Below are 13,308 nucleotides of genomic sequence, written 5' to 3' on the forward strand. Positions count from 1 at the left end.
CTAAATCTCTTCTTTATCTATATCAAAATGTAGAAGCACTGCCGCAGCATAAATTAGTATCAAAATATGTGACTACTAATCATGTAAGATAATAATTTTTATTAATTGATTGTTTTGATAAAGATCCACGTTCCACAGTATATTTAGGCAATTTATTTAGTTTTACTTAAGTAGTGTACATGTAAATACACAGGTGAGTTTGAATTTTTTTTTTATTTGTATATAGGTATCAGATAAGGTCCTTAATTTTATGGCCTACAGAAGAATACTAGTTATTAAATTTTAGCGATTAAATTTACAGTTTCAGATGAATAATGCTCTTCCGAAAGTGGTAACATAGGCTTTAAAAATATCCTACTAATATTATAAACGCGAAAGTTTGTATGTATGGATGTATGGATGTTTGTTACTCTTTCACGCAAAAACTACTGAATGGATTTTAATGAAACTTTACAATAATATAGCTTATACATCAGAATAACACATAGGCTACAATTTGTAAACATATTGTTCGAAATACTAAACCTGCGCAGACGAAGTCGCGGGCACCAGCTAGTAGGTTCATAAATGAAATAGTTTCAAAATTCCACGAGACATTCATATTTTTGGACGATGCTTTAAAATACATCTGCCTGTCTGAGAAGTGTTAGAGCTTATATTGTTATACGCCTTGTCTCTTATTACCATTTTGTGGCTATCGGTATATCTTTGCTTCGGTGTGTTTAAGTACATATATACAAAACAGAGGAAAACGGAAAAACTTTTAGATTGGTATCATGTTATGCAGTAGCGGAGGAATGAGGATTATGTTGTGACCATTAATGTTGATGGATATAGTAGAAGAAGGTGACTAAAGAAACGATAAATCATCATCACCATCATCTCAGCCATAGGACGTCTACTGCTGAACATAGACCTCCCCCTTAGATCTCCACAGATACCTGTTGGAGGCGATAGATGGTTTGTGTAAAATTCGATATGACAAAAAATAATATTTCTTACGAGATGTCGGCAGATAGAACATGCTGCACCGATCCCAAATAAAAATAGGATAATGATGATGACCTTTTCAATTGTAGCATTGTTTTAAAAAGAAACGCGGTGAACTTTTACAAAATTGCAGGGAGTACTTTTATGGATTCCCATATTTCGATGAAGACAAAACAGTTGGGAATAGGCAGATGATTTAGCCAAATTACCTATTCCGCTATTTGTACTTACGTATTTGAATAAAACATCCATTATTTAGATACGTTATCAATAATTTTCATAAAGATAATAACGATAGTCCGCAGACAATTTTTGTAATCATTATCGTAAATTAGGATAACATGAATGAAGATAAACACTAAATATTCACGAGTTTGGGTGACGATGTATATTTTACATCAATATAGTTATTAGGCTCAAGTTACCGACAGCTTAAACGTCAGTTTTCTTTAAAAAACTGTTTATTTTTACAATAAGTATTGTTTTAAGAAAAACGGACGTTACTGTTATCGGTGCACTTGTACTTTATTGGTACATCTGATGCTACTCATCATCATCCTCCGAGCCTTTTTTCCAACCTTGTTGGGGTCGGCTTCCAGTCTAACCGGATTCAGCTGAGTACCAGTGCTTTACAAGAAGCGACTACCTATCTGACCTCAACCCAGTTACCCGGGCAACCTGATACCCCTGATACCCCTGATACCCCTGATGCTACTTATATCTTAATTTTAAAGTAGGTACCTATTCTTGTAACTTTAGTCGATTGCTTCGCATCTCTATTATTACAGGGACATTAAAATAACTTTGAATATTGCAAAACATACTTCTGTTTTTCTCTATGTAATCATCAAGTAAAAACCCATTCACAAGCAGTAAAGCTTTCATCAATTTTCATATTTTCATAGGGGATAATAAAAGTATCCAGGGATATAATAGTAAAATATTTCATAAAGTATTTATTTATCCCTTGGAAAAACAGACATTTACAAACACATCTGGTACAAAGAGTTGTTTCCCTAAATGCGCACAGATGGCGTTACTATGACTTCATCAGCAGTTTCCTATCTTCAAGCATGATAACAGATCAAAAGCTAAGAAGAACGTTATCTTAACATTGATGTTATCGACTTACTATGTTTATTTAGTTAACACAGATGCAGATACCTATGCATTTGCGAATCGTTTCATTATTTTCGGTCATTTCATAATATGTTTTCCTGACAACAGGGATGTTTGAAAGTCCTCCGTTAACAATCCAATCCTATAGTACACATATTTGTTTATATCATTTTATAATTTTCTATCTATTGTCTTCGGCTACATCTGCGTCCAGTTGGAACTAATTCTCACCCCCTTATAAAAAGAAACCTAAGTAAAAACTTAGGTTGCTTTGAAAGTGTAGAAATGGTCGAGCCCCAAGCATTTCTACCGTTTTGGCGTGAAAGATGAACTGTCACAGAGTTACTTCTGCGTAGACCCCAGTTTCTTTAGTTAAGTGAATAACGAGTATCTACGTCTACGTGACAGCAAAAACCTCCATGTCTAGCATCTTAAGCCATCACGGTTGTTATTGAATCTTATGTGAAAAGCACCTATGTAATCTGAAAATACAATGACAGCCATTTAACGAATTTTAACTAGTAACTTGCTAAAATATAAAAAAGTGTAAAAATAAGTAAAGTGAACATAAAAATTAAAGATCCCGGCGAATTTAGATTTTCTCAATTATATATGTGTTGGGTATGATTGTTGAAAGATTATGTATTACGCTCGAAATATTTTACGCAGCGAATATTGTGTTTGCGAAAATACCTCGAAAAAAACCTAATTACCTTGTGCCAAAAATAGGCACAGACAATGCCACACTTTCCCAGACGATCGTTATCATAAAGACTAATAAAACTTAATCTTTACCAATTTTCCTCAAATCATCAGGTTTTACAACTTTTAATTGGCTCACATTTTCCCAAATTATTATGGTATTTAGACTGAATTCCCAAATCGATTGTGTAACTGTATTGAGTGGCTTCAAGTGGATAGTTTTGTATCTTATCGATGTATTTCGATATTCGATATCGAGGTAAGTATGCGCCGTCTTGTAGCTTATCGCGATAATCTATGTCAAACTGTACAATGCTAGATTAGTGTGCCTACGAAATATCGGTATCGGATATTTTCTTAGAGAAAGATGTGGATTCAAACTTTCGGTTTGGTTTTAACTTCTCGTGTAACTTTTTATTGTAGCATCAAAATACCAACAAAAAATAATAGTAGTTGCAATTTTTAAACGAACTTTGCTAAAACTATTATTACAACAATTTTAGTTGAATTGGAAGCATAAAAATATCTTTTAAACGTTTTAAAGTTTTATTTTTATTTTTTCAATTAATCTTTTAAACGTTGTATTTTTATTATTAGACTCCAATATCTTAAAGACAAAAGACATATTATACTAGACATATTCTAATTAATTCAAATTATTCCCATGATTAAAAATCGATCTCAGTGGCGTGCACTTGGAGAGGCCTATGTCCAGCAGTGGACTGCTATAGGCTGATGATGATGATGATTCCCATGATTAAAGATTTACATAGATTGAGGTAATCGCATTACAAGATAAACAATCTTTAATACGTAGGTACATTATTGATTACAAATTAAGCAAAATCACCATTAATAGGTCAAGTTAAGCAACGATTTTACTTTAAAATCATTTACTTCTCGATTTTACTTCCATTTTGATAAACTATTTAACGCTACTGATGTCTGATGCATCCTCACGCAATCGATCTATGGAGAAGGCCATGGTTCAATTCAATTCTCCATACCGTGGCCTTTAAGAAGTCATGTCATCGTAAAAACGCAGGAGACTACAAACGTGCGGTCTCACGTCCATTTGTCTTTTAATTAAACGAGCAATTCTGATTTATTATACCAGTGAATTGTCTAACTTGTAACATAGTTTTACACATGAAATCCAGCTCTATACGAAAAACACCACGGATAACCCCTAGTACATTACATGCAAGCAGTAAGTACCTACTAGTGGTTTCACAAAGGACAATATCTAAGTCCCTAAGAAAATTTTGCAGAAATGATTTGAATTTGCCATGTTTGTAAAATAGTTTTATACAGGCGAATGAATTAAGTCTATCCTCATACGAGGAAAACTCCTAGTAACACCTACTACCTACTACTCGTTACACAAATTTCAAGTCACGTGACTCCTTCCACATTCACCAAGAGCTAACTACTTGGAGACATCATCAATGCAAATTCGGAGGTGCACTCCCCTGGGACGTGACGGTGTTACTAACAAACACTTTGAAATAATAATATATGCAGCTGGATTGAACCGGTTTTGAGATAGGTGCAGTAGAATGGTGAATTTCAGTTACGTATGTTGAGAGGAATATTTTATGATTGGGAGATTGTTATTTTTGAATATGATGTTGGTTTTGTTAAGAGTGGTAGTGTGATTTTATGTTTGTTTCTTATCTTTATAAAACAGTTTTGGGGTAGACAGCGATTTCCGGCTCGTATGAATCATTCTGGATTTACCGTTTTGTTACAGATATATTGCTAAATTGTGGAGTCTTCGAAGTATCTTTATTTCAACTTGCATACGTTCTATTTTAAAATCTGATATTTTCTTAATAAAAATGAAATTTTGCTTGCCAGCTACAACTAGACTAGAAGCGGACCACAAAAAGAGGACTACGCAGATGGATGACATGTAAACTAACTTATATATATTTTTTCCTTTCCAGAAATGTATTTACTGGCACTACTCACCCTCTTGGGCTCGGCGCTCGCCGGACCTCTCACAGCCCCGGTAGTGGATAATAGAAACTTAGCGGCCACCTACGTCCTACCCTCCGACACCGTCCCAACCTTCTATGATGTCAGGCTCTTCCTCAACCCTGACAATGAGGAGAACTTCAGAGGAATCGTCTCCATCCGTATCCTGCCTAAAACAACCACCAATCAAATTGTTCTTCATGCCATGGCTATGGAAGTAAACGCCGATACCATTCGAGTTTACAGTGACAGGGTTCCAAATGTCAATATATACGCTTCCTCCACATTGGCCACTGATGACACTCATTTGCTAAGAATTAATTTGAACCAAACTATGACAATCCTCCAACCGCACACTATAGAGATTGAATACGTTGGGCACTACGCTGAAAATATGTTCGGTATTTACTTATCGAAATATGAAAACAACGGTCAAGAGCAGTAAGTATTTTTTGATGATTAATGCTTTTGGTTGAGGTTCAAGCATTTTTGTTTGTACTCATTAAAATAACTAAATGTGGTAACAGTTTTTAGTCATACCATACCATCGGCAGTTGTTTTATATGCAGACTTAACTTACATGATTTGGTATCTGACATTAATCTTTTATATTGTTTAACTACGTTATGTCTAGTACACTTTTTGTAGTTTTGTATTTTTATTAAAATTTAAATGTGGGTCACTTTTGCACTCAATAACAAACAAACAAAGCATTTTTTTCTTAATTTGGAACCTGTCGAAAAACCCCAAATAGAAGTCTATGTAAGATTTCATCAAAAATAAAGTTCACAAAGAAAATATAATAAAAGTTGTGTGCGACCTCTCATACATAATGCATTATTCACATTGTGCAGTTTCTGTTTCTAAATAACGCTGAGCTTTGCAATATTTTAAGAAAACAAAATTGGGTTTTCAGCTATATATAAGTATCACGTATTTTCTTTGTTACAATTCTGTTAATAATACATTCTGCTAGTCTTATGTTTTATTTAGTATCTGCAACTTGTTCTTCCATAAAAATATTTAACTTTTGGTTTCAAAATATGTTTATTTTCAGTTTTTTATTAAGTCACCTTTCAGTCCCCTCTAGTTTCATGCGTCCTTTAATCTCCTCTAACATATCCATTTACAGTATATATTCACTCGTTTCAAAAATATACACTAGTCAAAAAATGTAGAATCGTAGAATTCATCAATTTATCATTCCCCGCAAAGTAACAAAACTTTTAGCGGTAAAACATGCTTTGATTACCTCTATACTAGACGATAACTCACACATACAAAACTTTTATACTACAGAAGATGATGCAAATACAATCACAAACCAAAAAAACCCTAAAACACATTCAATTTTGATCCTTATGCTTACACCTTTAAAGTCCTGTTTAATACAAAACCTTTACATACGATAGAAGATAATGCAAATAAAATCAAAACCAAAAAACACCCCAAAACACATTCAATTTTGATCCTTATGCTAACACCCTTAAAGTTCTATTTGTAGGTTCTAACCCCATTTGGAAATTACAGGAGACTGATCACATCACAACTGCAGCCTACGTTTGCTCGTCGCGCGTTCCCTTGCTATGATGAACCGGCTCTCAAGGCCGTCTTCAGAACCACTATCTATGCACCAGCTTCTTACACCGTCGTCAGGAGTAACATGCCTTTGAGGACTGATCTGCTCAAGTAAGTCAATCAAAAATCGTTTAGTTAAAGTGGGCTGAAAAACAGCACTTTTAAGAATTACATGATACAGTCCCAAGAACATGGAGCTTTCTCAGACATTTTTAATGTAAAATATTATCTAATTCTATATTTTTTTTATAAGTTCTTTGCCCAGCATTTTGGAGCATCGTGGGATAAATTAAAAATAAAACGTATAAAATTCAATTTTTTGGTTTTGGTAAATATTGAGGAAAAAGTTTAGTTCAAAGATAAGCTATAAGGATTTTAGTAGTCCTGTGTAGGTTCTCTATAGAGCTGAGTCATGTGGGTCCTCAATGAGTGAGGTGAGGTGAGAAAATCTTTCTGTCAAAATTGTTTCTGTCAAGTCTTGATATTCAAATTTTTGTTACAGAGAAGACGTAGCCGGTTTCGTGAAGCACGAATTCCAAGACACCCTCATCATGTCCACATATCTCATCGCCTACCTGGTGTCCAACTTTGTTGCCATTGAAAATAACGTGAACCCCCTCTACCGCATCCCCTTCAGGGTCTACTCCAGACCTGGTACTCAGAACACTGCTGAGTTCGCCCTGACCTTTGGACAGCAGAATATGGCAGCCCTGGAGAAATACACTGAGTTCAACTATGAGTTCCCGAAGATGGATAAGGTGGCGGTTCCTGATTTTGCCGCGGGAGCTATGGAGAATTGGGGTCTGGTTATCTACAGGTTTGTACTTACTTACTTTGGAAGAATTAGTAGGGGATGCTGATAGTTACAGTAAGTAGGTAAAAAAAAAAAAAAAAAAAAAAAAAAAAAAAAAAAAAAAAAAAAAAAAAAAAAAAAAAAAAAAACAAGGAGTAGACCCAAAAGCAACAACCAGAGCTGATACTGAGAAATTCTAATACGGAAAATCCTTGTTAGCATTTTCCTTAGAGCGCCCTGTTGCAATAATAAGACTAAAATACAAAAACAAATATAAGGAAAACATATGACTGAAACTGGATTAATTACATCTGAAACAATAGAAAAGCATTAGAATTTTTTATTTCATTAATTTTAAACGATATGTCATGCGAAAATTCTTCAGCAAAAGCTCTTAATATCAGGATATTAAACATCTGATATTGCTTATTTATTGTTCTTATACTTTCATTACTTTGTACAAAATTAATAAGAACGAAAATGGATCTTTGAAAATGTGCTATTTTGAACTTTATTGCACAGAAGATGTGGTTCATATTTCAATGGCATATAATTCCTGGGATCCGTAAAAACGGCAATAAAATAAGTGTTAATGTACTTACGAAGCAGAGGAGAAAATATTTTATTATAGGACATAAATACTACCAGTTTATGGCATCTTATCGTCTGTCAATAGTCATCCTAAAACGTCATAAGCGAGCAGTTGGTACAAGTATCATGGACATGAAAACTGACGCTTATCTCAAACAAATAAATTCAAGGATTTATTTTATTCGGTCATTATTTTATCTTTATGATATTGAGCTGTGTTCGATCAGCATAAGCATGTATAAAAAAAAACATTTTTTTCCTTTTCCAATTCGAAACTGCATTTTTGTATCCAGATAATTAAGAACATGGAGGTTCGAGATTTAGATTATGATGGGCAAACAGGCAAAAGAGATACTTATAAGTGCGAATATCCCCTGAAATAATAATATCTAAGCTAAATATAAATTAGCTGAGCTAGCAGTCAAGGCGTCAAAGCATCTCTATACTATAAAATTTACAAAAATCTTTCCTAAGCTATTCGGATTTCCTGGATTTTCCTAAAATTTCAAAGAAATCCTTTCTAATCTCACAGCATTGTTGACATTAAGAGCAGTTAATGCTCCCGAAGTGCCACTAACTTGAGAAGGAACAGCAATAAACTTATTTATTCCATAAATACTGAGTAGAAATCCAGTTGAGTGTTTCATAAGCCGCTCGTAAAACCTATCTGCAAGTCAGGATAGGAAATATAGCTGTCTGTCTGTTTGTATGTATACTGTAGGTCAGCGTTTGCTTTTCATATTATACTCTGACTGTGGAGTCATTCTATTCTGAGAGAGAGATAAAGCCAAAAAATCGCTACTTTACCAGTATCGTCATGAGGGTTATTGCTTCCTTGAATTCAGAAAGTTGGTATTCTTTAAATAAGGGTCTTTAATAAAGGCTTTTGTAGGTATATAATACGAATTGATGGTGTCTCGCACATTTATGAATACATCTTGAGGTTATTCATTGAGTCATCAACAATCAATATGAGTATCAAACATTAAGTTTTAAGTATGCGAATTCAAGGAATAGGTCTTTTGGAGACACTCTTTAAAAAGTAGTGTTATAGACGATTCCTTCGATAGCTATGTATGAAACTAAATAAACAATAATAAAATACTCTTCATTCTACAGAGAAGTAGCACTCCTAGTAACAGACGGAGTGACAACAACAGCAGTCAGACAGAATGTAGGCAGGATCATCTGCCACGAGAATGTTCACCAGTGGTTCGGCAACGAAGTGGGGCCTCTGTCCTGGACCTACACGTGGCTCAACGAAGGTTTTGCTAACTTCTTCGAGAATTTTGCTACTGATTTGGTTAGTTTACCTGTATTATGTATTTTTTAAGTGAGATAAAGATATATAACTTAGTTTATTTGAATAATTTGAAATTATCTTTTAACGTATTTTTTACATTTTAGTGTTTTTTAGTAGTAAGACAGAACAACCAAAGAATATTTCCTGTCAGAAAATATATAATTTTACTTAACAATCTAATGCCGGCCATACACGCTACGGTCGGCCAAAGAGATCTATCTGTATAGGCATGCCTACGCAAGTGGACCGGAATGTGTGTGGGTATAGACCTGTGCAGTTTTTTGAACGCTATCATTGTTCGGTTATCTGCACAGATTGCCTCTCCTGAAGACCGTAACGTGTATGGCTGGCATAACTTCGTCTTCTACAAAATCTTCTTGGTAGACAAATGATACAATACCCAATACTCCAGGTGAGACCAGAATGGCGTATGATGGACCAGTTTGTGCTGGCCCTGCAGAATGTGTTCCAATCTGATGCTGTTGCCAGCGTGAACCCTATGACGCATGAGGTGTACACGCCTTCTCAGATCCTTGGGACTTTCAACGCTGTTGCTTACCAGAAATGTGAGTATTGTGGCTGAAGTATGGAACCTTGAATTAATATAGAGGCCTGTATATGGATACGAAGGGGCCAAATGGATAGGGACCTTCTCATATTGCATTGGAATAAACAGTCAAGGGTTTCCAATTTCTAATCAAACTTTTAACCTCTGACTTATTCTCAGTTTGAAGTAGATTTTTCTGGAAAATGTATATTTTGTTTTATGGTCGAAACTATTCATAGGTACTTAATAACTTATCAGTACTTTAACAAGTTCCGACTGGTTTGTGTAGAACTGTAGATGATAAGTTACTAAGTCTCTCTAAAAGTAGATTTTTATAATCGTTCTATCCGTTCATTTTCGATTAGAGATTTAATTTTGGCACTGTTGATCAAAATTTAATAGTGATAAATTATGTCAAATTTCAACCTCCACTCGCAAATTAATGGATACATCGGTCTTAGAAACCCATGTTAGTTGGGTTGGCAGTCGTTACGGGTAGTCAGAAGCCAGTAAGTCTGACACTAGTCTAACCAAGGGTATCGGGTTGCCCGGGTAACTGGGTTGAGGAGGTCAGATAGGAAGTCGCTTCTTGTAAAGCACTGGTACTCAGCTGAATCCGGTTAGACTGGAAGCCGACCCCAACATGATTGGGAAAAAGGCTCGGAGGATGATGATGATCGGTCTTAGAAACCCACCGTAAATAATCTGCTTAGATAAATGGTATTCCTTTTTCCTCAATACACCATGATGATGGATGGTGAATAATTTCTTCGTTTTATGTTTTTTGTCATTCATGCGATTCTCTTTTGTTTCATTGCGCATCTGTCAGCTATGTAGTTCCGTTTCTGTTAGTACTCGTATTTTACGTGCGAGATAAATCATGCGTCTAATCTCGAGTGACGAAGAATTCGCGTCAATTCGCATTGGAATCGATTAGGCCATAAAATCAGAGAGCAGGATCTCGATTTATTTCTTAGATATAGATATGGGTTTTTCAGCAATAAATTAAAATCTTAATAGGTAGTTTTATCTCGCGAGGGATTTCTCTTATCGTTTTTTAGTACGTAGGCTAGTGAGTAGGTACTTAAAAAAAATAGGCGTATTAAAGAAAGAGCGATACTTTGTAGCATTTATTGATCTGTTATTTAGGAAAATAATTTGGTAAGGCCATTTAAAAATAAAATATTAAACAATAAGCTTCCGATTGGAAGCCGACATAGTTAAGAAAAGGCTAGGAAAATGATGATGATTAAAAAATATATATAGTAATTTCTCGTCTTATTTCACAATCGCTAACTCTATGGCCCCAACATGATATATTTTCGCGAAACACACTCGTTATCAGAACCGAGAAACTACGATAGAGAAGTTTATCATAACAATATCGAATGTGAGTTATCTGAACAACTGACATGTGAAACTCATTTTGAAACTGTTCGTTATAATGGTACAATAATCTTACCTTGTTTTTATGATATAGAAAATGTTTTAGAAAATCTACTTGTATTATTTGGTCTGACGTCATGACGATTTAAGGATATTTTATTGCACTTGGTTGGACTAGAAGCGGTCCTCAACATGGAGAAAAGGCTAGGGAGATGTTTTTTGTACTTACTTGGTTATACACCTCATTTAAATGAGTGTTTAGATAGAAATATACAAGGTGTTGATTTGCATTTGTGCCATAGTTCAGGAGGAGGACATACAATACGTAAATAATCGATTGGAATTACAGTAGACGGGAAATAACCAATATGCACTGCTTTTTTTGTCATTGTAATGTCGTGGTATTTCCGAAGTAATCCAATTTTATGAATGAAATTTATGAGTAATCGTTGCGTATGCTTTGTGTTTGCGTTTGTGTGAGGGTGCAGCCCAATTTTAACGCCAGTAACATACGCGCCAAGTTTAAATAAGGCTAAATGACATTTACGGAATTCCGAAAAAAAATTAAAGAAAAAAAATTACGTACCGATTTTTTTATTGATTTGGGTCGAGAATCATTAGCATAATTACCTCCTTGAATATGGCACGGATGCAAATCAACAGCTTGTATACCTATGCTCACAAATAAATACATTGAATTGAATTTAATTGAACTGAATTGAAAATATTCCAGCAATTAGATTGAGAGAGAACACTGCTCCATTTTTGTCCGACTTTACAAAACCAGTAGGTTTTTAATTCCATTAGTAAGTAATGCCAGGTAATAAGGGTCAAGATTTTATTCGGCTTTCAACCTTTTAAGTGTTCATTATAGTCAGATCATGAAGTTTCGATTTAACAAGTACCAAATATTAACTTGATGTTAATATCATTTAACACCAAAAAATATTATTTGTATGATGTTTCATAGCGAGCTTTCAAAAGTTTCATCGGCTTATCATCTTGCAGTTACATTTAAATATTGGCGTTCTTGATATTGGATATGTCAATTTGATGTGTAGAGAAATGAGATGCCAATACGACTCGATTAAGTTGGGATACATGGCTGCATAAATGGAAATAGTCTACTCAAATCCAGACTATTCAAAGATTTTAAAATGACATGTCTTTAAAGGTCTGGACCGCTTTAGAGGCTACGGTGACGATCCTAAACATGGGTGCTAAGTTATTTTATTTATCTTTATGAAAATGCTTTGCACACATTTTGTTGGCCAACATTTATTTGTGCGCGCACTGCAAAGAGATCAGTTTTGTTTTGCATATCATGAACAAAAAGGGCTTACAATACTTTCAGTTTGCTTAGGTGAATCTACCAGCAGAAATCTTAGTGCTGTACACTGTGCCACAGTGGCACACTTCGGTGAAACACCATAACGTCTCAAAATTTTACGTTTGTAACTAGGCATGATGATATGGCTATACCTAATAGGCATTTTGCTCCCACAGCTGGTTCCGTGATTCGCATGATGCAGCACTTCCTCACTCCCGAAGTATTCAGACAGGGTCTTGTCATTTACATACGCAACAAGTAAGTTACTAAAGCAGACCAAATTCTAGGTGTTGTGTAGACTATATAACAAACTGAAAATAAATAATATATATAAAAAACAAAAAACATAAAAAAGATATTAATTTGATTTAATAATATGGGACTGCCTTTTCTGATGGATAACTATTATATTACTACTCACTACTATTATATAACTATTCAATCACAAAAAAAAATTGGGAATAAGCATCTTCCGCATTCGTATACTACCATCTCAACTCAACTCATTTTGCAAATAAATAGAATAAGTAATAGAGTAAAAATAAAACCAATACAGAAGAACTAAACTTAACATTCAATACAGGAACTACTAAAAACACCTGACTCATTTCTAATTTTCTCCCAGCACCCGTGACGCAGCCTCACCCCTGAACCTCTACGCTGCTCTCCAGCAGGCTCTAGACCAGTCTTCCCATAGCATCGGCTTCCCAGTGAACACCATCATGCAGCGCTGGGTGAACCAGGGCGGCTTCCCAGTCCTGACAGTCACTAGGAGCGCTCCCACTGCTCAGTCTATTGTTGTTGAACAGGTAAAGATTCACAGTGTGTTAAAAATTAAAATTATTTAATTTTTAATTTAAAAAATTAATTAAAAATTAAATAACTTTTTATTGCAAATTGTTATGATGGTTTATCTACATTAACGGTATTAAGATGAAAGTTTTGATTATTTGTTGCGCTATTCGGAAGCTACCTTGTCCCTGGTAAAC

At 34.8% G+C, this 13,308-nt stretch overlaps 1 protein-coding gene across 1 annotated transcript in view; it reads left to right on the plus strand.

The window, feature by feature from the left end:
• Positions 1 to 100: 100 nt before the first annotated feature.
• LOC124631682 (aminopeptidase N-like) overlaps positions 101 to 13,308 on the plus strand; it is a 30,583-nt gene continuing 17,375 nt past the window's right edge. Inside the window, exons 1-8 of the mRNA XM_047166214.1 lie at positions 101 to 193; positions 4,761 to 5,232; positions 6,322 to 6,480; positions 6,872 to 7,186; positions 8,873 to 9,056; positions 9,469 to 9,622; positions 12,496 to 12,577; positions 12,945 to 13,128. Of these exons, the coding sequence (XP_047022170.1) occupies positions 4,763 to 5,232; positions 6,322 to 6,480; positions 6,872 to 7,186; positions 8,873 to 9,056; positions 9,469 to 9,622; positions 12,496 to 12,577; positions 12,945 to 13,128 (1,548 nt within the window). The 5' untranslated portion in view covers positions 101 to 193; positions 4,761 to 4,762. The remainder of the gene's footprint in view (positions 194 to 4,760; positions 5,233 to 6,321; positions 6,481 to 6,871; positions 7,187 to 8,872; positions 9,057 to 9,468; positions 9,623 to 12,495; positions 12,578 to 12,944; positions 13,129 to 13,308) is intronic.

This window comes from Helicoverpa zea, chromosome 7 (assembly GCF_022581195.2).
Source record: "Helicoverpa zea isolate HzStark_Cry1AcR chromosome 7, ilHelZeax1.1, whole genome shotgun sequence".
NCBI classification, from domain to species: domain Eukaryota; kingdom Metazoa; phylum Arthropoda; class Insecta; order Lepidoptera; family Noctuidae; genus Helicoverpa; species Helicoverpa zea.